Consider the following 24,830-nt stretch of genomic DNA (forward strand, 5'->3'; position numbering starts at 1 on the left):
GACGTCATAATCACCAGAAGATAGGACTAATCGATGGTAAATTGTACTTTACCCACCTCATTTTGGGATCTTGAAACCCCTGTATTGGAAGAACTCTAGGTACCAAGAGAATCAATATATAAAATTTCAGAGAGAAACTTTCAGTAATTTTTCCAGAAATATTAACAACAAACTTCAATTGTCAAAATCCATGATACCTACTGTTGTACATCTTGTAGAAAGATCAGTCCAAAACGCAATATGAACATCTAGGATACTACACATGAAATTTGAAACTTTAGTACTTTCGGACAAATAGCGGAAACCTTCTTAAAATATTGTAATCCAAAATAACTCCTTATCAGCCATCTTGTTGACTAATCTGTGCCAAAATGCAATATACACAAAAAGGGCCCAAAGGAAGCCTACATATGAGATTTGAGACAGATCCTTTCAATACTTTCTGAGAAGTAGCAATAACAAATTTCTAAGTTGACTGCCTCTTGTTGATTTTCTGGTTCCAAAATGCAATATGCAGAACATGGGTGATGTGGGAAGTTACTTATCCCAAATGTGAGAATAATGATTAGACTTTATTACCTGATCACATAATTTCTTAAAAGCTGTTCTTCAGATCCCTCAAAGAGTCTGGTTTGTCATTTCTGGAGATCCAAGCAAAAAGTTTAGAAATATCAGCAGAGTTGACATGTGATATAATATGGGTATCTGGGAGACTTCCTTCTTGTCTTCAAAGAGGCTGACTGAAATAACAAGGAAAAAATACACATTGTGCAATAAGGTTTTTGAATTGCATTGTCAAACTCAAAATTATAAATAACCCTTTTCATATTAGTCACAAAATAAAAAGAGAACCATGGGCCTTAACATTCAAATCAGGTTTGATACAGAAAGTCACATAGATATGCTTAGACTATTTCGCTCCATGCACCAATCAGCCTCATTTGATGTCATTGAAGATTAATATGAGCGCAATAACGTTTTGTAAAATAATAAAGAGAAAAATGAAAAATTTTATTATCTAGAGAACCACTATAACTGGTTGCATTGACTTGACTTCTCACACTATGAAGAGTACTTTCCATCACATCTGTGAGTTGAGGTGATTCTTGTTATTTAAGTCATTTTGTCATTTTTAGCTCACCTGGCCCGAAGGGCTGGTGAGCTTATGTCATGGCGCGGCGTCCGTCGTCCGTCGGCGTCCGTCTGTCCGTCAACATTTCCTTTAAATCGCTACTTGTCCTAGAGTTCTGCATGGATTGTAACAGAACTTGTATAAATTTTGGCTCTGACCCCCGGGGGCAGGAGGGGCGGGGCCCAATAGGGGAAATAGAGGTAAATCCTATAAATCGCTACTTGTCCTAGAGTTCTGCATTGATTGTAACCAAATTTGGCCACAAACATCCATGGGTGAAGGGGAACAGAACTTGTATATAAATTTTGGCTCTGGTCCCCCGGGGGCAGGAGGGGCGGGGCCCAATAGGGGAAATAGAGGTAAATCCTTTAAATCGCTACTTGTCCTAGAGTTCTACATGGAATGTAACCAAATTTGGCCACAAACATCCTTGGGGGAAGGGGAACAGAACTTGTATAAATTTTGGCTCTGGTCCCCCGGGGGCAGGAGGGGCAGGGTCCAATAGGGGAAATAGAGGTAAATCCTTTAAATCACTAATAGTCATAGAGTTCTGAATGGAATATAACCAAATTTGGCCACAAACATCCTTGGGGGAAGGGGAACAGAACTTGTATAGATTTTGGCTCTGACCCCCGGGGGCAGGAGGGGCGGGGCCCAATAGGGGAAATAGAGATAAATCCTATAAATCGCTACTTGTCCTAGAGTTCTGCATTGATTGTAACCAAATTTGGCCACAAACATCCATGGGGGAAGGGGAACAGAACTTGTATAAGTTTTGGCTCTGGTTCCCCGGGGGCAGGAGGGGCGGGGCCCAATAGGGGAAATAGAGGTAAATCCTTTAAATCGCTACTTGTCCTAGAGTTTTGCATGGAATGTAACCAAATTTGGCCACAAACATCCTTGGGGGAAGGGGAACAGAACTTGTATAAATTTTGGCTCTGGTCCCCCGGGGGCAGGAGGGGCGGGGCCCAATAGGGGAAATAGAGGTAAATCCTTTAAATCGCTACTAGTCATAGAGTTCTGCATAGATTATAACCAAATTTGGCCACAAACATCCTTGGGGGAAGGGGAACAGAACTTGTATAAATTTTGGCTCTGACCCTCTGGGGGCAGGAGGGGTGGGGCCCAATAGGGGATTTAGAGGTTAATAAATTCCTTCAGAAAAGAAACAATGAACCTGTGTGTTCAGAACATTACTTGGCATTACAAACCAGGTGAGCGATACAGGCCCTCTGGGCCTCTTGTTTGTTCGCCCATTAATCCCCTGGGGTTATTTTGGTCCAGTTTGACTATATGTTAAATTTCATTTTACCATGTTCGACATATTTCCTATGGAAATTGAACAAATCATGCATATTGATATGCTTTCCCTATTATAATAAATAATATCCACAGAGAATAAAATATGAGAGATCCCAGGACCATAAAATCCACATTTTTAGGTCATCTGACCCAAAGGGTCAGGATGACCTATAGTCATCATGCACCGTCCGTCGTCGCCGCCGCCGTGCGCCGTTCGTAAACTTTTCATTCAAACAACTTCTTCTCAATAACCGTAAGGCCCACAGTACTCATATTTGGCCTGTAGCATACTTGGATGAAGGGCTATCAAAGTTGTGAAAATAAATGACCTTGGCCTGCTTTCAAGGTCACAGGGGTCAAATAGGCTAAAACCTTTGAACGACTTCTTCTAACTAACCAAAAGGTCCAGGGTACTCATATTTGGCCTGTAGCATGCTGGGATTGAAGGGCTACAAAAGTTTGAAAATTAGTGACCTTGACGTACTGTCAAGGTCACCAGGGGTCAAATAGGCTAAAATTTTTGAACGACTTCTTCTAATTAATCGAAAGGTCCAGGGTGCTCATATTTGGCCTGTAGCATGCTGAGATGAAGGGCTACAAAAGTTGTGAAAATTAGTGACCTTGACGTACTGTCAAGGTCACCAGGGGTCAAATAGGCTAAAATCTTTGAACAACTTCTTCTAACTAACTGAAAGGTCCAGGGTACTCATATTTGGCCTGTAGCATGCTGGAATAAAGGGCTATTAAAGTTGTGAAAATAAATGACCTTGACGTATTGTCAAGGTCACCGGGGGTCAAATAGGCTAAAATCTTTGAACGTATTCTTCTAACTAACCGAAAGGTCCAGGGTACTCATATTTGGCCTGTAGCATGCTGGTATGAAGGGCTACCAAAATTGTGAAAATAAATGACCTTGACCTACTTTCAAGGTCAAAGGGGTCAAATAGGCTGAAATCTTTGAACGACTTCTTCTAACCAACCAAAAGGTCCAGGGTACTCATATTTAGCCAGTAGCATGCTGGGATGAAGGGCTACAAAATTGTGAAAATTAATGACCTTGACGTATTGTCAAGGTCACGGGGGGGTCAAATAGGCTAAAATCTTTGAACGACTTCTTTTAACTAACCAAAAGGTCCAGGGTACTCATATTTGGACTGTAGCATGCTGGGATGAAGGGCTACAAAAGTTGTGAAACTTAATGACCTTGAAATATTGTCAAGGTTACCGAGGGTCAAATAGGCTAAAATCTTTGAACGACTTCTTTTAACTAACCGAAAGATCCAGGGTACTCATATTTGGCCTATAACATGCTGGGATGAAGGGCTACCAAAGTTGTGAAAATGAATGACCTTGACCTACTTTGAAGGTCACAGGGGTCAAATAGGCTAAAATCTTTGAACGATTTTCGTTAACTAACCCAAAAGTCCAGGGTACTCATATTTTGCTGGTGGCATGCTGGGATGAAGGGTTACCATAGTTATAAAAATGAATGACCCTGACCTTCTTTCAAGGTCACAGGGGTCAATTAAGCTAAAATCTTTTAACTACACCTTTTAATTAGCCAAAAGGTCCAGGGTATTCATATTTAGTCAATAGCATGCTGAGATAAAGGGCTATCAAAGTTGTGGAAATGAATAACCTTGACCTACTTTCAAGGTTACGAGAGTCAAATATTCCAAAATCTTGAATTTTGAACTTCTTCTCAAGTTCTAGCAGTGTGATTAAGCTGAAACCTGCATGAAATGATCCTGACATGGTCCCGACCAAGTGTTGTTATATTTTATGTTGATCCAAAATCCAAGATGGCTGCCACAGATGATCCAAGATGGCTGCCACAGATGCCATCTTGAAAACACATTTGAACTTCTTCTCAAGTTCTACCAGTGCAATTTAACTGAAACTTGAAACATGAAATGCGACTGATATGATCTTGTCAAAGTGTTGTTATATCTCTGGTTGATCCCAGATTGGAGATGGCTACCATGACACCATATCTAATTATTTTCCTATACAGCTATTGCCAAGATAGTCAGATGACCGTTAAGGCCCTTGGGCCTCTTGTTTGTAAAGGACCTTAGCTTAATTAGACCAGTCAATTTTTAAACAGTATTGAATTTCATCATATTTGTGAGTTCATAAGAAGAGTTTTGAAAATTTATTCAATTTTATCCCCTTTGGCCCATCTCACAGCTCCATGGGGGTTTGAACCAACTACAGTAATTCAAAATATTGATTGGCTTTTTCTTTATAGAAGGTTTTAGTGAAGTTTAGTGATTTTGCCTCAGTACCTTTGGAGGAGAAGTCGAAACTGTAAATTGTTTACAGACACACAACGGACAACGGATGACCACAAACAAAAGTGATTGTCGACTCAGGCCTACCAATTGCAAGGGTTGCAATATCTTTGACCACTTGACAGATCCATGTTTGATTCTTTTTCTCCCATACTAAGTAGATAAAATATGAAATTTTCATGGCTTTCTAGCTTTTTCATTACGCCATTTTAACAAGAATGTCGTTTAGGTATCAAAATATATGACATCGACAATGCACATCGCATGCTTTGATGACGTCACGTAATTGTCTAGTTATCTTCTTCCAATCAACCATGGGATATCCTTGTGATTTATGCATGGGAGAAATATTTATTCATTATAGATGCAAAATCTCTTGCCATTCATACTCCCATAATAGCCAACTGAATACAGTCCGATACTCATTCAATCCTGAAAGTTCACGAACTGTTTCAGTTTTTTTAATTCAAAGCATTCAAATGTGTCTTCAGTGGTGAATGAGCTAAAAGTCACTTAAGCATTGAACATCTAGTGCTTCATGTTGAATTTGCCTTTGGCCAGTTTCCATTCATATTGGCTATGAACGCAAACTGAAAGACGTTAAATGCTTATATTACATTTGGTTACAATTTATGATGAAATCCCAAGGAATTTTGCATCTTTAATGAAATAATCATTGGTTATTGTCATGGATGGAACAGCCATTTGAACTGCCGTCTTCCATGATCGCTGGCACTGCAATTGTGATGTCACAATGATAATGACGTCATGATTAGCGCTTGAAGTTCATTGTCTATATGACTGCCAACTGCGTTTGGTAAGGTTACATAGTGGGACTGCAGTGAAAATGTAAATATATGGTAATGAACTTCACTTATCTGACTAAACACTGTACTGTATATTTGTACACAGTGATATGGACATATCCTAACTTTAATTGGCATTAAGAAGATCCTCCCCTTAGAGTCGGTAGCTTGACCAGTAACTAGCTTAGGCCTATAGAGCATAGTGTGCCTCAGAAGGAATCAAACCTGTGACCTCCGCCAGGCGTACTGGTTGTTTCTCTACTGACTGAGCTAAAGGAAATTTCCTCCTAGTGAAAAGCTAAAAAGCAACTCTAACCTGTATCTCTACATGCCTATTTACATTTAAAACGTGTTACACTACTTAACAATTTCCCCTTTGAAATGTGTTCACCCTAAAACACACACCAATCCAGGTTATCTCTCTCTTCTTACATCTAATTTGAGTGTTCTACAGCACCCCATGTAACAATGCCAGTTGGGATCAAACCCTGAGCTTAACGGTGGTCTGCTACACTACTAGAACGAAATAGTAACCGGCTTAATATACATTTTGGTCAGACACAAAATGGTGCCTATGTGCCCTAGTGGAGCACTGTCTGACAATCAATTGGGCAATTTCCTATACATTTTGTATAGATTTCCAATTATTTTATGTGTATATATATATGCACATGTATTAATTTTGTACAAAACAAGCATATTGATCATGATTTAATGATATCTACATAACTGATTACAAGATGTCATGTTCACAATTTGTAGACTGTATGATTTTCCTTTATAACATGTGAACTAAATGATGTCTGGCTGTGAACTTGATATATGTACACTATAACTAAATCTACTACTAGCCTTGGGGACTTAAGAAAGAACCTGTATTGATATGTGTACATAGATGAACAATGAAATAACTGATGTGCCCTTCAGTCATGTTAAAATAAATTAATATAATAAATTAACATACCCTGCCTTCACTTTAATTTGTTCATGTGACGAAGATAGGCCAGAAACTATCCATCCATCGTCCAGAACTCCATGTGCATACATTGTTGTCTAAAAATATATTATTGCAGACAGTGGGTAAGTCCTGTAAGTAAAGAATTAAAAACAAGTGCTCATGTTCAATCCATATATAAAAGAATTCGAAGAAATAGAACTGCCTCCAACACATAGATTTTAAGTTTGATTAAATAAAAATAAATGGACAATTTAGTAAGGCTAACTCTGTTATAATAATTACAAGGTTCTACAAAGCAAAATTCAGTAAATCACGGATATAAGGAACTTCTATGGACCAATTAAATAATTCTGTTGTAATTATAAGCACAGTTCGCTATTCTATTACAGACAACAATGAATTTGCTATAAGTGTGTTCATTACATGTTTTACTGTGTGACCAAACCTAATGTTGTACATTTTTTATTGACCTAATTTTAATTAATACTGTGAATATTCCAAAATGTATATCTATAGGTTTATTAATTAACCACTTTCATATTGGTAACAATACAAATATGCACAGCGAGGGCCCTAGGGGAACCTGCATGTGAAATTTGAGACAGATCCCTTGTTGACTTAATTACTGGTTCCAAAATGCAATATGCAGAACATGGGTGATGTGAAAAGTTACTTATCCCAAATGTGAGAATAATGATTAGACTTTATTACCTGATCACATGATTTCTTAAAAGCTGTTCTTCAGATCCCTCAAAGAGTCTGGTTTGTCATTTCTGGAGATCCAAGCAAAAAGTTTAGAAATATCAGCAGTGTTGACATGTGATATAATATGGGTATCTGGGAGACTTCCTCGTTGTCTTCAAAGAGGCTGACTGAAATAACAAGGAAAAAATACACATTGTGCAATAAGGTTTTTGAATTTCATTGTCAAACTCAAAATTATAAATAACCCTTTTCATATTAGTAACAAAATAAAAAGAGAACCATGGGCCTTAACATACAAATCAGGTTTTTATTGACCTAATTTTAATTAATACTGTGAATATTCCAAAATGTATATCTATAGGTTTATTAATTAACCACTTTCATATTGGTAACAATACAAATATGCACAGCGAGGGCCCTAGGGGAACCTGCATGTGAAATTTGAGACAGATCCCTTCAGTACTTTTAAGAAATAGCGGTCACATACTTCAATTATCAAAATTCAAGATGACGGCCTATCGGCCATCTTGTTCATCGATCAGTCCCAAAATGCAATATGCACAACTAGGGCCTTAGGGGAACCTGCACATGAAATTTTAGACAGATCCCTTCAGTGCTTTCTGAGAAATAGTGGTAGCAAACTTCAACTACCGAAATTCAAGATGGCGGTCTGTCGGACATCTTGTTCACATATAGGTCCAAAAATGCAATATTCACAATGCAACTAGGGCCCTTGGAGAACCAACATATGAAATTTGAGACAGATTCCTTCAGTACTTTCTGAGAAATAGCAGTAACAAAACTTTAACTACCAAAATCCAAGATGGTGGCCAGTTGGCCATCTTGGTAACTGAACGTTCCCAAAATGTAATATGCACATCTAGGACCATAGGGGAACCTACATGAAAATTTAGAGACATATCCCTTCAGTACTTTCTGAGAAATAGCGGTAACAAACTTTCACAATCAAAATCCAAGATGGTTGCCTGGCAGCCATCATGTTGACCGATCATTTCCAAAATGCATTATGCACAACGAGGGCCCTAGAGAAACATACATATGAAATTTGAGACAGATCCCTTCAGTACTTTCTGAGAAATAGCAGTAACAAGAATTGTTAACGGACGGACGAAAGGACGACGGACCACGGATCCCCGGACGAAAGGCAATTTGAATGATGATGGTGGGCTAAAAATGTAACAAATGGGACGCTAGGTTTAAAAGGAAACCAAAATGTAAGTTGTGGACGAAATTAATCTCACAAAAGGTCATCCATACATTTATTCTTTCTGTACTCATGGCACATGAATCTGTCACTGTAAACTTGCAAATGCTTTTCATCCCTTGAGATGCATTGGTGAATATGACAAATACCCTGATACAGATGCAGTGATCTTTTTAGCATTTATTCTTTCAGCAAGTGTTTATTTATATACTGTGTGTGTATTTGTATATATCCAGAGGCTTACACAATTAATAGTTGGGTGGCCATCGCTCTACTTGTCGCAGCGGAATTGCCAGGAAAAGTACTAAGCATCCTGTGCCAGAGTTACTTTGCCTGTGCACTGTAATAATGCTCCAGCGTACTCCACACTGTGTCAGTTTCTTCCTCGTTCCTTCACGCTTAGTTTCTATGACGGCGGCAATTCTGTCATCACAAGTGAAATGTGGACCTTTGACACTGAAAATATAAATATGAAACAGTTACCTATGTAATATAAGCTTTCGTTCTTGCTCTTCGATCAATTCCATTGGCTTTAACTGGAAATAAGAGAAAAATAGCAACTACAGGCCTAAGCCTTTATGTAATAAACATTACCCTAAATAATCCACTCTTATATATATGGATGATACAGGCTTGATGTGAAATGTATAAGATACGCATAATTTGATATGCATAATTACATGATAAGAATTATTGGTGTAATCTAATCGATCATATTAAAGCCTTGAAATGACTGAGATTTATGCACATGTAAACTATACACACATAATATAGATTACAATATGATATATATCATAGCTAAATATAGATAATATATGTTTGTTTGTTTGTTTGAGTTTTACGGCCCATGATCCAGACTGAATATAAACAATGATTAGGTACTGATCTACAGGCCCTTACTGGTCAGCGACCATTTCTCGACAAGTACCAATTCTCTCCATCGCATCTGTATCTGTACGATTAGCCTGTCATGCAAATTTACATTGATAAATTAATACGAGTGTAACAAAATATTGGACTATCCATATATTGTGATTGTCTATTCGATTAATCAATGGAAAATTCAATAAGTCGATAACAACAGCTGGAAGTGTGCTAATAAGCTTTCAATAGTTTTAATAGACAGATATTTTCATGTAGCTAGATGAACTCAAGAGATTTGGTAGTCTTCCAGTAACAGGTTAACAGTGTAACAATCACGATAAAATGCATACAATCAAACAGGAAACACGGTTACCGATACTGCTCTCAATCATGATCTATCGCAATAGTGCTTTCCCCAATAGCATTATATTGCAATGGTTAAAATTATAGGCGATAGTAGTCACTCCCATAAATTAACAGGTTCCATCTGAGTAACAGTTTTGCAATTGAGTAAAATGCTGATGTAACCCTGTGAATACTATCTGCAATATACCGCTTTACTAGAGAGTACTTCTCTTTAGCTCAATCTGTTGAGCATCAGACTAGTAACCCTGAGGTCCCGAGTTCAAATCGTGGCAGAGGCATTGGCCGTCAGCTGGCCTTGGCATATGGTTACATACAGAGATGGGGAAAGAGTGTATTGTAACGGGTTGTACAAATGTGTTTTCATATCTGGGTAACTGTTACTCAAATGCAGGATTATATCCATATGCATATGCAGGATTGTGCCCAACCTGAGAAAAGTAATCTTCTAATAGAAGACACTCTAGATCTTCTTCTGTGGCTTTCACGACGCCGTCAATATAATGACGATTAAGTCGAGGTTGATATCAAGGCGTGCAAGACTGTGAATGAAATTAATTGGCGATTTTTTTATTAATAAAGATAAAAGATCAGTGCAAAACCAAGGATGCACGAGAACTTCAATGGTTACTTGAGAAATGATGTGCCTTGAAGTCCTTGAGTGTGGTGCAGTGTACATGCTTTTTCCACTAAACAAATCTGCAAATTTGTGTGCACGTATTGACAAGAAGGTCTACACATGCGATGACGAGAATGGAAATACAGTTGCTAGTAGACTAAAGGTTACACCCTTTTGCACACGGAGTGCACAAGGTTTAGACTACAGGTAGACACGGAGTGCACAAGATTTAGACTACAGGTAGACACAGAGTGCACAAGGTTTAGACTACAGGTAGACACGGAGTGCACAAGATTTAGACTACAGGTAGACACAGAGTGCACAAGGTTTAGACTACAGGTAGACACGGAGTGCACAAGATTTAGACTACAGGTAGACACATAGTGCACAAGATTTAGACTACAGGTAGACACGGAGTGCACTACGTGTGATCACAGTGTCCACGACAAGTGGACATGGTGTCCAGGTACATTCAGACCTAGACAGACATGGTGATACGCTACAGCTAGGGATCGGGGGAAGAATACATTCTTAAATTTGAAATAATACGTAATTATAATTTTTTAGTGTTTAATTTTTTTGATTACAATATCTAATAAGTAAGTGTACAGTACATATAACTATACAGTATTTTTCTTAGTAAATATATCTCTGCTACATAAATAAAACCTTTTCACTGCAAAAGTAACAAAGATTAATTTATTTTCATTAAGTAAATGTCTACTAGTGGGCGACACCTGAAGGAATGTCGCAGATGAAATGAAGAGAATTGCGAACGGGATTTAACTCTAGCTTAGAGAGCAATTTCACTAGCTCAGGAAATAATATCCCACATTTTAAAGTCATTTTACGATTTAAGTCTATTTCACCCTTGTGACTGTGACCTTGAATGAAAGTCAAGGTCATTCATTTGATCAAACTTGGTAGTCCGTCATCTCGGACTACAAACTTATTATCATGGCTACAGATCTGTCAGATATTGATAGAGGAGTCATTTAAAGATTTTAGCCCATTTGACACTGACCTTAAATGAAGGTAATTAGGGGATTTATTTAAACAAATTTGGTAGCCTTCCATTTCAGCATGTTGCAGGCCCAACATCAGTTCTGTTGACAATAACTCACTCATTGCAGCTAGAATAAAACTAGTAGTAATTCTTTTATGACTTAGCCTAATCTTCGGAATTAGTCCGTTTCCTTAATGACTGTCACCTGATATTTCATAAAAATTAGTCATTTACTAGCCAACTGATGTCTTTTGTTCACGAAATAGGAAAATATATCCAATAGGTCTACATACAAAGTTTCATTAAGATTGGTGCATATTAACTCACATTATCGTGTTCACAAGTTCAATAATTATTATCGCAAAGGGCAATAACTCCATAATTAAGTTAAAGTTGAATCAAGCAGATTTTCAAACTCGTCCAAGATTATTCCGATGTTAGTCTACATACAAAGTTTCATTAAGCTCGGTTTATATTTACTCAAGTTATCACGTTCACAAGGTCCAATTACAATTATCAGTGCAAAGGGCAATAACTCCGTAAATAACAAGCAAATCACACTGATTTTTGAACCTGTCTGAGATCTTTCCAATGTTAGTCTACATGCAAAGTTTCATTAAGCTCCATTCATATTTACTCAAGTTACCGCGTTTACAATGTCCAATAATAATTATTAGAACAAAGGGTAATAACTCCGTAAATCACAATCGAATCATGCTACTGTCGAACTTGTCCGAGATCTTTCTAATGTTAGACTACATACAATGTTTCATTAAGATCGGTTTATATTTACTCAAATTGTTGCGTTCACACGGTCCGATAATAATTATTAGTGCAAAGGGCAATTACTCCGTAAATTACAGTCACACTAGGTCACCATAACCTACAGGTGACCTAATAAAAATGTATAGTAATTAAGCTTCTCCAATGAAATAAAGCAAAAAACAATGATTACATAGTATTTAACCCTGACATATGACTTTAATTCATAATCACTTAAAAGTGACAATTCTGAATATGCATTAAATGTTAATTTATATTGGATTAAACCAGTTCTTCTGAAAGGTGAAATTGTAATTGGTATCACTGTGATCTGCCTACAGGCATGTACTGTGGAGTGTTCCGTGTTTGTAGTGCAAAGAAATAAAGAATATAAGCTGGACATAAATTAATCAAACAAACAAGTTCGCCAGCCGAACTTGAACCAAACCACATCAGTGGAGAAAAGTTCAGAACTACTCAAATCACTTTTATTTTGTCTTAAAAGTAACTTTCCCTAATAAAAGTAGCATCAAAATGGCTATCAAATGATTTTATGTATCCCTTGTGAAAATCTGCCTTGGTCTGTGAAATTATTTTTTCATGATTTCTATGAATTTAGGGCCCCTGGGGACAATCCGACATGCATTGTTTATTATACCGAAAATCCGCTAATTTATTTAAGTTATAATTTTACTTAAATCTGTGGTGATCGATTAAATGTTTCCGTGTTAAGTATATAAGCTTTGTCCGTTATCGTTGTGCAATTGGAAGGGGAGATAACTCTGTGTGAAAGATGAACAGTCACTATTGGGACATGCACCTCAGGGAAATATGATGCTTTATTTCTCTCGATGGAAACACAATGTCTTATTTCTCAGCCATGTGATATATTTCAACTAATCACACACTGCTATATATTTAGCATTATACTTTGAGACACTCTATAGCTCAAAAATGACTAAAATAGAAAATTACCTCCCTTTATTCAGTCCCACTGTGATTTCTGTAATAATAAATATGGAACAGCCTACCAGGTAATACTTCAATTATAAATAATAATTAAAGGTACAATTCAGCCTAAGAGTACATTAAAATTTGCACATATACCAGAAACAAACCAGTTCTAATATAAAGATATTACCTGGGTAGATTAGTTGGTTTTACTGTGATATGCCAGAAAAGCCCACTGTAGTGAAATGTATGTAAATGTTCAAACTCGCTTACTGTCCGCCATTACACATATAGTGGTCAGATGTCTTGTATGCAGAACACTGGCCCTTGCCAGTGCAGTAAAGAATTTTTGTCCAGAACTACCCAAATCGCTCGATTTTCAGTAGTGTATTTACTTTATTAGATACATGTTCTTGTCTAAAAATAATTTCATCAACTACACAGTGGTTATGTATTGCATTTGTTTAATGTGCGTGACTTTGGCTCGGGTATGGGTACAGTGTACATGTTGTACCTGCTTAACAATGTCTTGGAATTTGTCGATATTTCTTGTTATATGTTAAATAAGGAATGTTGAACAACACATTTATGTAATAGTGGTTATGTAACAGAATTAGCCTCACTGAATTGTCCATCTCAGAATTTGGTAATTGAAAGCACACCCTTTCAAAGTCAGTTTTCAGTAGTAATGGAGAAATTCATTGTTTTTAATTTCATAATTGAATCAATCTACTTATACCATCTTTTCCTATTAGGGCCAACTTTACATTGCTTTAACAGTACTAATCCATGAAGAATGTTTGTTTTCAGCACTGTAAGTATAGGGCCAAAGTGGCCGACATATTACCACAAGCCCTCCACCTCTGGGATGCGAGTTCAAATCCCATGTGGGGCAGTTGCAAGGTACTGACCACTGGTTGGTGGCTTTTCTCAGAGTACTCCGGCTTTCCTCCACCAACAAACCTGGCATGTCCTTACATGACCCTGGCTGTTAATATGATGTTAAACTAATAAAACCAAAACCATAAATACTCAATGACATCACCAATATCAGCACAAATCCTACTGACACTGTTGTTCTGCAATAGATAAAATGCATGGGGGTAATCGTGGTACATCGGTTTTTTAATTCCGTCAGAGTGGTACAACGGTATTTCAATTCCGTCAGAGTAAAATGGTGGCTACAAATTCCGTCAGAGCAAAATTGCAGGACATGTGTGACTTTTACTACATGTAGAAAGATTACTATTGTGAAAACATGCTGCGATTATTGCGGTATGTCACAACATTACTATTTCGAACACTTTATTATTTCATTTTTGGCGAGTGTGAATATATAACTCCAGATAAATGCATCTTTGTAAAGAAAATGTGTCAATTAGTTGAAATTACGTTTTGGATACATAAAAGAGTTCTGAAAAGTATTTTGTTAAACAAACAATATAAGGATATGATCATTTGATCATTATAACAGATCAAAGCCGGCGAAAAAGAAATTTTATGGCGGTTTGCTTTGATCAAAATAAAGTATTTGAAACAATGATACATTTTCCGTTCACTACTGATACAATTTCCGTTACCTACTGATTGAGACGTGATACAATTTCCGTTCATCTTAAATTAAGAAATAAAAAGTTTTATTACCGTTTCAATCGGGAAAATGTACATAAAGTACGTATGCGAAGCACAATAAACATCCTCACTAGATTAAATATTATTGGTATTCATCAAGAAAGAAGGAATATTCTATTTATTACAAACAAGAGGCTCAGAGGGCCTGTATCGCTCACCTGGTTTGTAATGCCAAGTAATGTTCTGAATACAGGTTCATTGTTTCTTTTCTGAAGGAATTTTAATATTAACCTCTAAATCCCCTATTGGGCCCCATCCCTCCCGCCCCCAGGGGTTCAGAGCCAAAATTTATACAAGTTCTGTTCCCCTTCTTCCAAGCATGTTTATGGCCAAATTTGGTCACAATCCAAACAAAACTCTAGGACAAGAAGTGATTTATAGGATTTACCTCTATTTCCCCTATTGGGCCCCACCCGTCCTGCCCTTGGGGGGCCAGAGTCAAAATTTATACGAGTTCTGTTCCCCTTCCCCCAAGGATGTTTGTGGCCAAATTTGGTTACAATCCATGCAGAACTCTATGACTAGTAGCGATTTAAAGGATTTACCTCTATTTCCCCTATTTGGCCCCGCCCCTCCTGCCCCCGGGGGGTCAGAGCCAAAATTTATACAAGTTCTGTTCCCCTTCCCCAAAGGATGTCTGTGGCCAAATTTGGTTACATTCCATTCAGAACTCTATGACAAGTAGCGATTTAAAGGATTTACCTCTATTACCCCTATTGTGCCCCTCCTGCCCCCGGGGGACCAGAGCCAAAATTTATACAAGTTCTGTTCCCCTTCCCCAAAGGATGTTTGTGGCCAAATTTGGTTACATTCCATTCAGAACTCTATGACAAGTAGTGATTTAAAGGATTTACATCTATTTCCCCTATTGGGCCCCGCCCCTCCTGCCCCTGGGGGATCAGAGCCAAAATTTATACAAGTTCTGTTCCCCACCCCAAAGGATGTTTGTGGTCAAATTTGGTTACAATTGATGTAGAGCTCTAGGACAAGTAGAGATTTAAAGGATTTACCTCTATTTCCCCTATTGGGCCCCGCCCCTCCTGCCCCACGGGGGTCAGAGCCAAAATTTATACAAGGTCTGTTCCCCCTCCCCCAAGGATGTTTGTGGCCAAATTTGGTTACATTCCATTCAGAACTCTATGACTAGTAGCGATTTAAAGGATTTACCTCTATTTCCCCTATTGGGCCCCGCCCCTCCGGCCCCCGGGGGACCAGAGCCAAAATTTATACAAGTTCTGTTCCCCTTCCCCCAAGGATGTTTGTGGCCGAATTTGGTTACAATTCATGTAGAACTCTATGACTAGTAGCGATTTAAAGGATTTACCTCTATTACCCCTATTGGGCCCCGCCCCTCCTGCCCCCTGGGGGTCAGAGCCAAAATTTATACAAGTTCTGTTACCCTTCCCCCAAGGATGTTTGTGGCCAAATTTGGTTACAATCCATGCAGAACTCTATGACTAGTAGCGATTTAAAGGAAATGTTGACGGACGGACGGACGGACGGACGGACGGACGGACGGACGGACGGACGGACGGACGGACGACGGACGCCGCGCCATGACATAAGCTCACCGGCCCTTCGGGCCAGGTGAGCTAAAAAGTATATTTTTTCTCGCTCTCATCTAAAAAAACAATACTACTAGATTCGCCAAAGGTTATTCCGTCATTGAATTAAAACAATTATTTACCTTTTCGATTATTAACTATAAACTAATGACGTAATAATCAATATGGTATTTTCACCGTCAATGCTGCATTCATATTGGTGAAAAGCGAGTGAAAACATAACTATTGATATTTTCACTGGAATGAAGTATATCGTTTTTATGTTCACCTTATATTTTATTGCGGAAAATCCACTAAAATGGTATAATACCTTTTAAATTAAAAGTCAATGAAAAGTATCAATATATGCTGACCAATGGAAATAATAGACATTGCTGTGCAGGAAGAAGAAGTCCAGGTGTGTCAGGATGCATTTAACACAGTACTCTAACAAAGATCATCAGAGAGGCCAAGAAAAGGAAAGGGGATCTGGCTGTTATGTGGTTAAACCTGGAAAATGCATATGGTTCACGCTGTAGAGTTACCATGTGCCGGGGAAGATAAGCTATCTCTGCTTAAGGATTACATTGACAGACTTCAGATGAAGTTTACAGTGCTGGATTACACAACCACCTGGTAGTGTCTAGTAGCTGGAATAGTTACCGAATGTACTGACGTGTCAGTAATTTTGTTCTCTATGAACCTAATGGTTAAATCTTTTGAAAAGATGAGTAGAGGGCCATGGATGAAAGCAGGTATTCGACAACTTCAGTAAAAGTTTTCTTGGGCGACATGCCGGTAAGCACAAAGACGGTAGTCGAAGCTATGTGGAGCATGGTATCGAAAAAAGGAAAAGTTACCAACATACATTTGAGATAGAAGAAGACACTATTCCAACCGTGTCCAAGAAGACAGTGGAATGCCCTGGTAAATAAATACTACAACGGCTCATTGAGTGACACCAAGACCATGAGTGAAACCAAACAGCTGAAGAAGTGGATGGACACAATAGAAAGAATCGGTCTACCTGGGAAATACAAGCCCTGGATTTATCAACACGGCGTGCTACCTCAAATCATTTGGCGTCTACTAGAGTACGAAATGAAAATGACGGCAGTCGAATGGCAGTTCAGAAAAAAAAAATACAACTTCCCCTGATGTCACTAACAGAGGAGTACACGGTCACCAAAGTCAGACAGCTACTAATGTTTAGGGACAGCAGAGATGCTAAGGTGGGAGGAGCGAAGGAGGACATCACATCACATCTGGGAGAAAATGGTTAGCAAAGAGGACAATGAATAGAGTAGAATCATGTTTGAGGCATGGTGACATCGTGTGAAGTGTGGCAGTGGGCAGGCAAGCACTCGATGTAACAACTAGAGCAAGATGGGGAGAAGCTACGGATGAGAAGAGACAACTTATATAGAAGGAAATCCGCCAGATGGAGGAACACACAAGAACGGTCCGGGCAACAAGCTTGACGCAGCAGGGCAGTTGGTTAAATTGGGAAGGTACTGGTCAAAAGAAGTTAGCATTGAGCGATATCTGCTCTATGGACGCGCAGAAACTGCAGTTCCAGCTGATGTCAGTATATGATGTTTTGCCCTCACCAACAAACTTCGTAACATGGGATATAAGAGGAACCAAATTGCAAGCCCTGGGGAAAAACCAGCAAATGAAGAGCACATCCTGTCTTCATGCTCAGTAAGGTTGGCGGATGGACGATATACATGACGTTACAACAAGGTTATATCTGTCCTTGCAAATGCATTAGAGAAGAACAGGAAGAAGCCAGAGAAGGGCAAAAGGGTATGAAACTTGTCACATTTGTCCGAACAGGAGAGCAGATTACGAAAGGCGGTGTGTAAGGAAGTGGGCTTCTTTGCGAGCAAATCTAGAATGTCGAATGCAGTTTCCACCAGAGATAATGTACACGTAACAACGGATATCTGGTTGTATCTGTTGTGGTTTAGTAAATGACAACAGATAGGACCAGAATACAAGGTGTAGAGTGTATATCTGGTTGTATCTGTTGTGGTTTAGTAAATGACAACAGATAGGACCAGAATACAAGGTGTAGAGTGTATATCTGGTTGTATCTGTTGTGGTTTAGTAAATGACAACAGATAGGACCAGAATACAAGGTGTAGAGTGTATATCTGGTTGTATCTGTTGTGGTTTAGTAAATGACAACAGATAGGACCAGAATACAAGGTGTAGAGTGTATATCTGGTTGTATCTGTTGTGGTTTAGTAAATGACAACAGATAGGACCAGAATACAAGGTGTAGAGTGTATATCTGGTTGTATCTGTTGTGGTTTAGTAAATGACAACAGATAGGACCAGAATACAAGGTGTAGAGTGTATATCTGGTTGTATCTGTTGTGGTTTAGTAAATGACAACAGATAGGACCAGAATACAAGGTGTGTAGAGTGTATATCTGGTTGTATCTGTTGTGGTTTAGTAAATGACAACAGATAAGACCAGAATACAAGGTCTTGGGTGTATATCTGGTTGTATCTGTTGTGGTTTAGTAATCGACAACAGATAAGACCAGAATACAAGGTGTTTGGTGTATATCTGGTTGTATCTGTTGTGGTTTAGTAAATGACAACAGATAGGACCAGAATACAAGGTGTAGAGTGTATATCTGGTTGTATCTGTTGTTGTTTAGTAAATGACAACAGATAGGACCAGAATACAAGGTGTTGGGTGTATATCTGGTTGTATCTGTTGTGGTTTAGTAAATGACAACAGATAGGACCAGAATACAAGGTGTAGAGTGTATATCTGGTTGTATCTGTTGTATGGTTTAGTAAATGACAACAGATAGGACCAGAATACAAGGTGTTGTGTATATCTGGTTGTATCTGTTGTGGTTTAGTAAACGACAACAGATAGGACCAGAATACAAGGTGTTTGGTGTATATCTGGTTGTATCTGTTGTGGTTTAGTAAACGACAACAGATAGGACCAGAATACAAGGTGTTGGGTGTATATCTGGTTGTATCTGTTGTGGTTTAGTAAATGACAACAGATAGGACCAGAATACAAGGTGTTGGGTGTATATCTGGTTGTATCTGTTGTGGTTTAGTAAATGACAACAGATAGGACCAGAATACAAGGTGTAGAGTGTATATCTGGTTGTATCTGTTGTGGTTTAGTAAATGACAACAGATAGGACCAGAATATAAGACATAGAGTGTATATCTGGTTGTATCTGTTGTGGTTTAGTAAACGACAACAGATAGGACCAGAATACAAGGTGTAGAGTGTATATCTGGTTGTAAAATGTATCTGTTGTGGTTTAGTAAATGACAACAGATAAGACCAGAATACAAGGTGTTGGGTGTATATCTGGTTGTACAATGTATCTGTTGTGGTTTAGTATGTGATACTTACTATTCCCAATATATGGTTCTGGTGATCCTTTTCTTGAGGCAGACCAATGTAAATGATCTTTCTCTTCTGAATTTCCTCATAGCAGGGAGAAAAAAAGTCGTTCCTCAGCTCTGCCGATTTCACTTCCCTCCAGTATTGTGTGTCACAAGGAATCTACCAATAGAAATACCAAATACTAAACTTATGAAACTACATGAAAAATCTGCAGAGATTGAAATGCAAATATAAATGAGTTTTGAATCACCTGTTGAAATAATAGGGATAGGTATTCTTTCAAGATATTTACACAAAATAAAATGTGTTTCAGGGATCAATCTAGCTCTGATTTATTACCGTTTATTGGTAAATTTCCCCTCAATGAATGAATTCCCCTCTGGTCTAAAATTCCCCTGAAGATTTAAAAATTTCCCATTTAAAGCTAAAAAATGACCGTTTTTGTAACACAATTTCCCCTGTGACTTATTTTTCATTAATTTTTTAAGACTTTTGTTTGCAAATTTTCTTCATATTTATCATACAGCTACTGCATATTTGATGATAAGCTCAAATTTTACATTATTGAGCTTAAAATCTTGCTTTACTAAATCTAAAAATAAAATCAGTTGTTTTACAATTCTTTTTTATGTCAAAATGAATATAATTTTGAACCAAACTAAGAAGATTGACAAAGTCCCCTATATTTCGCCAAACTTTTCCCCTGTTTTGAAAAAGGGTAGTTTCCCCAAAAACCTAGATTGATCCCTGTGTTTATTAGATATGTACCATGAACCAACAATTTGAAAATTGGGAATGGTTGCTTATATGGTAACAAGTATCTCCTATGTTCTAGATATCTTGTATTTTATGCATCAATGGTCCACCACTATTAAATTGGAAGCTTATCAATAATTACCAATATAAATTTTGATATCTACAATACAATTATTCTCTAAGTTTCTGAATTAAAGTTATTCAATAATCTGCATTTAAGTGTGAGATATAAGGATATAAGATCCCACACATCACGCCACCCTTATTTCTTACTACAGGACCATATCTCTTCACAGATTAATCAATCATTCATTCATCATTGGTATTCTTGTATGTAAACATGTTGGAATGAGCACAATATTATTTCAGCAAAGATGACTGATAAGTGTTAAAATTAAAAGGTAAAAAAATAACACAACATATATACAATTGTACATAAATAATGTATTGCTATTATTATTAAGTCCCTGCACAGTGCTCTTCATCCATGTAGATTGACTGGTATCCTATATATATACATAACACAATATCTGCATATATGTGTATTTCAATAATAAATTATCAAAAATTTAATTTCAAGTAAATGTACATCCAAAATAACTAAAATTAATCTTCTCACATTATTCATTTTACAATTTTTTTTTGTGTGTGAATTTTTTTGCAATATATGTATTCACGCAATATATTAAGTTATGAACTGACTTGTAAATTATATTAAAATTAAATATTATATAGATAATACATTTTATAGTTGATTATGATATATAGAAAATACATGGTTAGTATCTTACAATACAAGATTATTTTGGTGCAAGACTTAGGAAAGTCAAGATGGCGAGGCAATTTATGGCAGTTGCAGAATAAATAGTGATTCCCACCTTTGATACTTTGGTCCTATGCTGGGGTCCTTGGTGACACTCCATGAGCTTCAGCCCAACAATCATGAACGGTGCACCATTTGAGGGAATGGTGCACCTTTGTCCAACCTTCCCTTCATCCTTAAACCGGACAGAGTGTTCTCCAGCAGAACTTTGTTCTGTAAGTTAAAAAATCCTTTCAATATTTTTTTCTTAAAAGGACAATTCATAAAATCATTTCATGGAATTTGCTTCTGTCCAGTTTGCATTCATATTGGCTATGAATGCCAACTGAATACTTTCAATGCTTAAGTACATACATTGATAATGTACCTGCTTTAAATTGTATTGATATGGATTTCCAGTTTCAATTTGTCATTGAATTTTTCAAAATAATTTGTTATGTGCTTCATAAGGAATGTAGAACAACACATTTATGGCACATTCTACTTTCGTGGTTAGTCCCTTTAAATTTAAATAATTCTTAATAAGAACTTATAGGCCACAGTGATCATGATCATGAGCACTCGCAAATTACAACTACTTTACTATGTGTACTGCACGACAGGTACATGAATTTGTGTATAGGCCTATGGCGCATCATTTCAACAATTGATAAAACTTTTAAGTAATTTTGTTGATAGTTATGTACCGATGATCATAATTTTCTGCAATCATGGATACTAAGTGGGAAGTATATCTAGTATTTATTGTTTGTCTGATTCTGAAGAATATATATGATCCGTGAAACGTAGAAATGGTAAATAGGCTAGCATTAACACACCTAACTTCAGGCATCTGCATTCTGGTTTGTAGTACTAGTAGAGATGCTGACCTTTTGTCGTGAAGGAACAGCTATTCGTAATTTTGGAAAAAAATGTTAACATCTCATGAAGCACAGCTTTTCCACATGTGACATAAACAAAACAACACTAGTCCTATATAGGTCCTATATCACAAAGATAAGGAATATTCATTTATTGTAAGAATGGAGTTTCCAATCTCTACTGTGATATATGTTTCTGCTGCATGACGTACAGTAGATAAGCTGCTCAAATTGAAATACCGAATACACGATATTCGATAAAAATAAACTAGTTAAGTAAAACTATAGTATATATCACATGTATTCCAATCATAATTGTTGATATTTATCGCATTACTCTTTACTCACCAAGACTAAAGTGTCCAAAATTCTTGGTACACCTTGTAACGGTGTACGTTGTTGAGGTATGATAAGAGAATTCCCTCACAACATCATTTATATCCTCAATGTCGGAAACGAAGCCTCTGTAGGGGTTGGTCTCGTCAACATCGTCAAAATATGACAACCAAGGATGGTCGTCAGCCATTACGACATCTCCGTAGCCGAAAGTGAAAGTTAACAAAATAGCGGGAACTCGGATTCACATTGCGCATGCTTATTATCTCGGCTTCCGGTTTCTGGTGCTATCTGTTGTCATTTTCTCCATGGCGGTGATCGATGTTATTCACAACCGGAAGCGGGTACTGTAGTTTTTTGATTGGCCCACCAATGAGATACAGTCTCTCAAATACTCATTTAAATACTTTTACAAATATGGTCATCCGTGGTTATGCGGAGATATGCAATGTCCCCACAAAATTATGATGCATGATATAATGTATGTCCCCACTAACAGGAGATATGCAATGTCCCAACAAAATTATGGTGCATGATATAATGTATGTCCCCACTAACAGGAGATATTCAATGTCCCCACAAAATTATGATGCACGAGAAATAATATATGCCCCCAAAGATGAGATATTTAAAGTACTAGTGGGCGACACCTGAAGGAATGTCGCAGATGAAATGAGGAGAATTGCGAACGGGATTTAACTCTAGCTTAGAGAGCGATTTCACTAGCTCAGGAAATAATATCCCATATTTTAAAGCCATTTTACGATTTAAGTCTATTTGACCCTTGTGACTGTGACCTTGGATGGAAGTTAAGGTCATTCATTTGATTAAACTTGGTAGTCGTCATCTCGAACTACAAACGTAATACCATGCCTACAGATCTAGACCTGTCAGATATTGATAGAGGTGTCATTTAAAGATTTTAGCCCATTTGACACTGACCTTAAATGAAGGTAATTAGGGCATTTATTTAAACAAATTTGGTAGCCTTCCATTTCAGCATGTTGCACGCCCAACATCAGTTCTGTTGACAATAACTCATTGCAGTTAGAATAAAACTTCAAAACTAGTAGTAATTCTTTTACGACTTAGCCTAATCTTCGGAATTAGTCCGTTTCTTTTACGACTGTCACCTGATCATGATATTTCATAAAAATTAGTCATTTAATAGCCAACTGATGTCTAGATGAAATAGGAAAATAGATCCAATAGGTCTACATACAAAGTTTCATTAAGATTGGTGCATATTAACTCACGTTATCGTGATCACAAAGTTCAATAATTATTATCGCAAAGGGCAATAACTCCGTAATTAAGTTAGAGTCGAATCAAGCGGATTTTCAAACTCGTCCGAGATCATTCCAATGTTAGTCTACATACAAAGTTTCATTAAGCTCAGTTTATATTTACTCATGTTATCGCGTTCACAAGGTCCAATTACAATTATTAGTGCAAAGGGCAATAACTCCGTAAATAACAAGTGAATCACGCTGACTTTCGAACTCGTTCGAGATCTTTCCAATGTTAGTCTACATAAAAAGTTTCATTAAGCTCCATTCATATTTACTCAAGTTACCGCGTTCACAATGTCCAATAATAATTATTAGAACAAAGGGTAATAACTCCGTAAATTACAATCGAATCACGCTGCTGTTGAACTTGTCCGAGATCTTTCCAATGTTAGACTACATACAATGTTTCATTAAGATCAGTTTATATTTACTCAAGTTATCGCGTTCACAAGGTCCAATAATAATTATTAGTGCAAAGGGCAATTACTCCGTAAATTACAGTCGCACGACGGACGACGCACGACGACAGACAAAAGACTATCACAATAGGTCACCATAACCTACAGGTGACCTAATAAAAATGTATAGTAATTAAGCTTCTCCATTGAAATAAAGCAAAAAAACAATGATTACATAGTATTTAACCATGACATATGACTTTAATTCATAATCACTTAAAAGTGACAATTCTGAATATGCATTAAATGTTAATTTATATTGGAATAAAGCAGTTCTTCTGAAAGGTGAAGTTGTAATTGGTATCACTGTGATCTGCCTACAGGCATATAGGATGCTTTATTTCCCTCGAGGGAAACACAATGTCTTATTTCTAAGCCATGTGATATATTTCAGCTAATCACACACTGTTATATATTTAGCATTATACTTGGAGACACTCTATAGCTCAAAAATGACTAAAATAGAAAATTACCTCCCTTTATTCAGTCCCGCTGTGGTTTCTGTAATAATCAATATGGAACAGCTTACCAGGTAATACTTCAATTATAAATAATAATTAAAGGTACAATTCAGCCTAAGAGTACATTAAAATTTGCACATATACCAGAAACAAACCAGTTCTAATATAAAGATATTACCTGGGTAGATTAGTTGGTTTTACTGTGATATGCCAGAAAAGCCCACTGTAGTGAAATGTATGTGAAATGTTCAAACTCGCTTACTGTCCGCTATTACACATATAGT

The 24,830-nt window shown here is 37.3% G+C and overlaps 1 protein-coding gene and 1 long non-coding RNA gene across 2 annotated transcripts; both read right to left on the bottom strand.

The window, feature by feature from the left end:
• Positions 1-571: 571 nt before the first annotated feature.
• On the bottom strand, positions 572-8,880 carry LOC138311325 (uncharacterized). Its single transcript, XR_011206584.1, has 4 exons — positions 8,667-8,880; positions 7,204-7,364; positions 6,499-6,621; positions 572-740 (listed from the first exon to the last, which is right to left on the bottom strand). It is a non-coding gene; the product is annotated as an uncharacterized lncRNA (long non-coding RNA).
• A 10,223-nt stretch (positions 8,881-19,103) lies between these two features.
• LOC138311338 (uncharacterized) lies at positions 19,104-22,671 on the bottom strand. Its single transcript, XM_069252760.1, has 3 exons — positions 22,348-22,671; positions 21,195-21,352; positions 19,104-19,719 (listed from the first exon to the last, which is right to left on the bottom strand). Exons 1-3 carry the CDS (start codon positions 22,523-22,525, stop codon positions 19,549-19,551), a joined length of 507 nt encoding a protein of 168 aa, XP_069108861.1. The 5' UTR covers positions 22,526-22,671; the 3' UTR covers positions 19,104-19,548.
• Between the last annotated feature and the right edge of the window lie 2,159 nt (positions 22,672-24,830).

This window comes from Argopecten irradians, unplaced genomic scaffold (assembly GCF_041381155.1).
Source record: "Argopecten irradians isolate NY unplaced genomic scaffold, Ai_NY scaffold_0017, whole genome shotgun sequence".
In the NCBI taxonomy this organism is placed as follows: domain Eukaryota; kingdom Metazoa; phylum Mollusca; class Bivalvia; order Pectinida; family Pectinidae; genus Argopecten; species Argopecten irradians.

Excerpts from the sequence above, each read along its gene's own strand:
- LOC138311338 (XM_069252760.1), bottom strand. The coding sequence starts at position 22,525 with ATGGCTGACGACCATCCTTGGTTGTCATATTTTGACGATGTTGACGAG. Across the intron at positions 21,353-22,347 it reads TTTTGGACACTTTAGTCTTG|AACAAAGTTCTGCTGGAGAA; the intron begins GTGAGTAAAGAG and ends TTTAACTTACAG. Across the intron at positions 19,720-21,194 it reads ATAGGACCAAAGTATCAAAG|ATTCCTTGTGACACACAATA; the intron begins GTGGGAATCACT and ends TTCTATTGGTAG.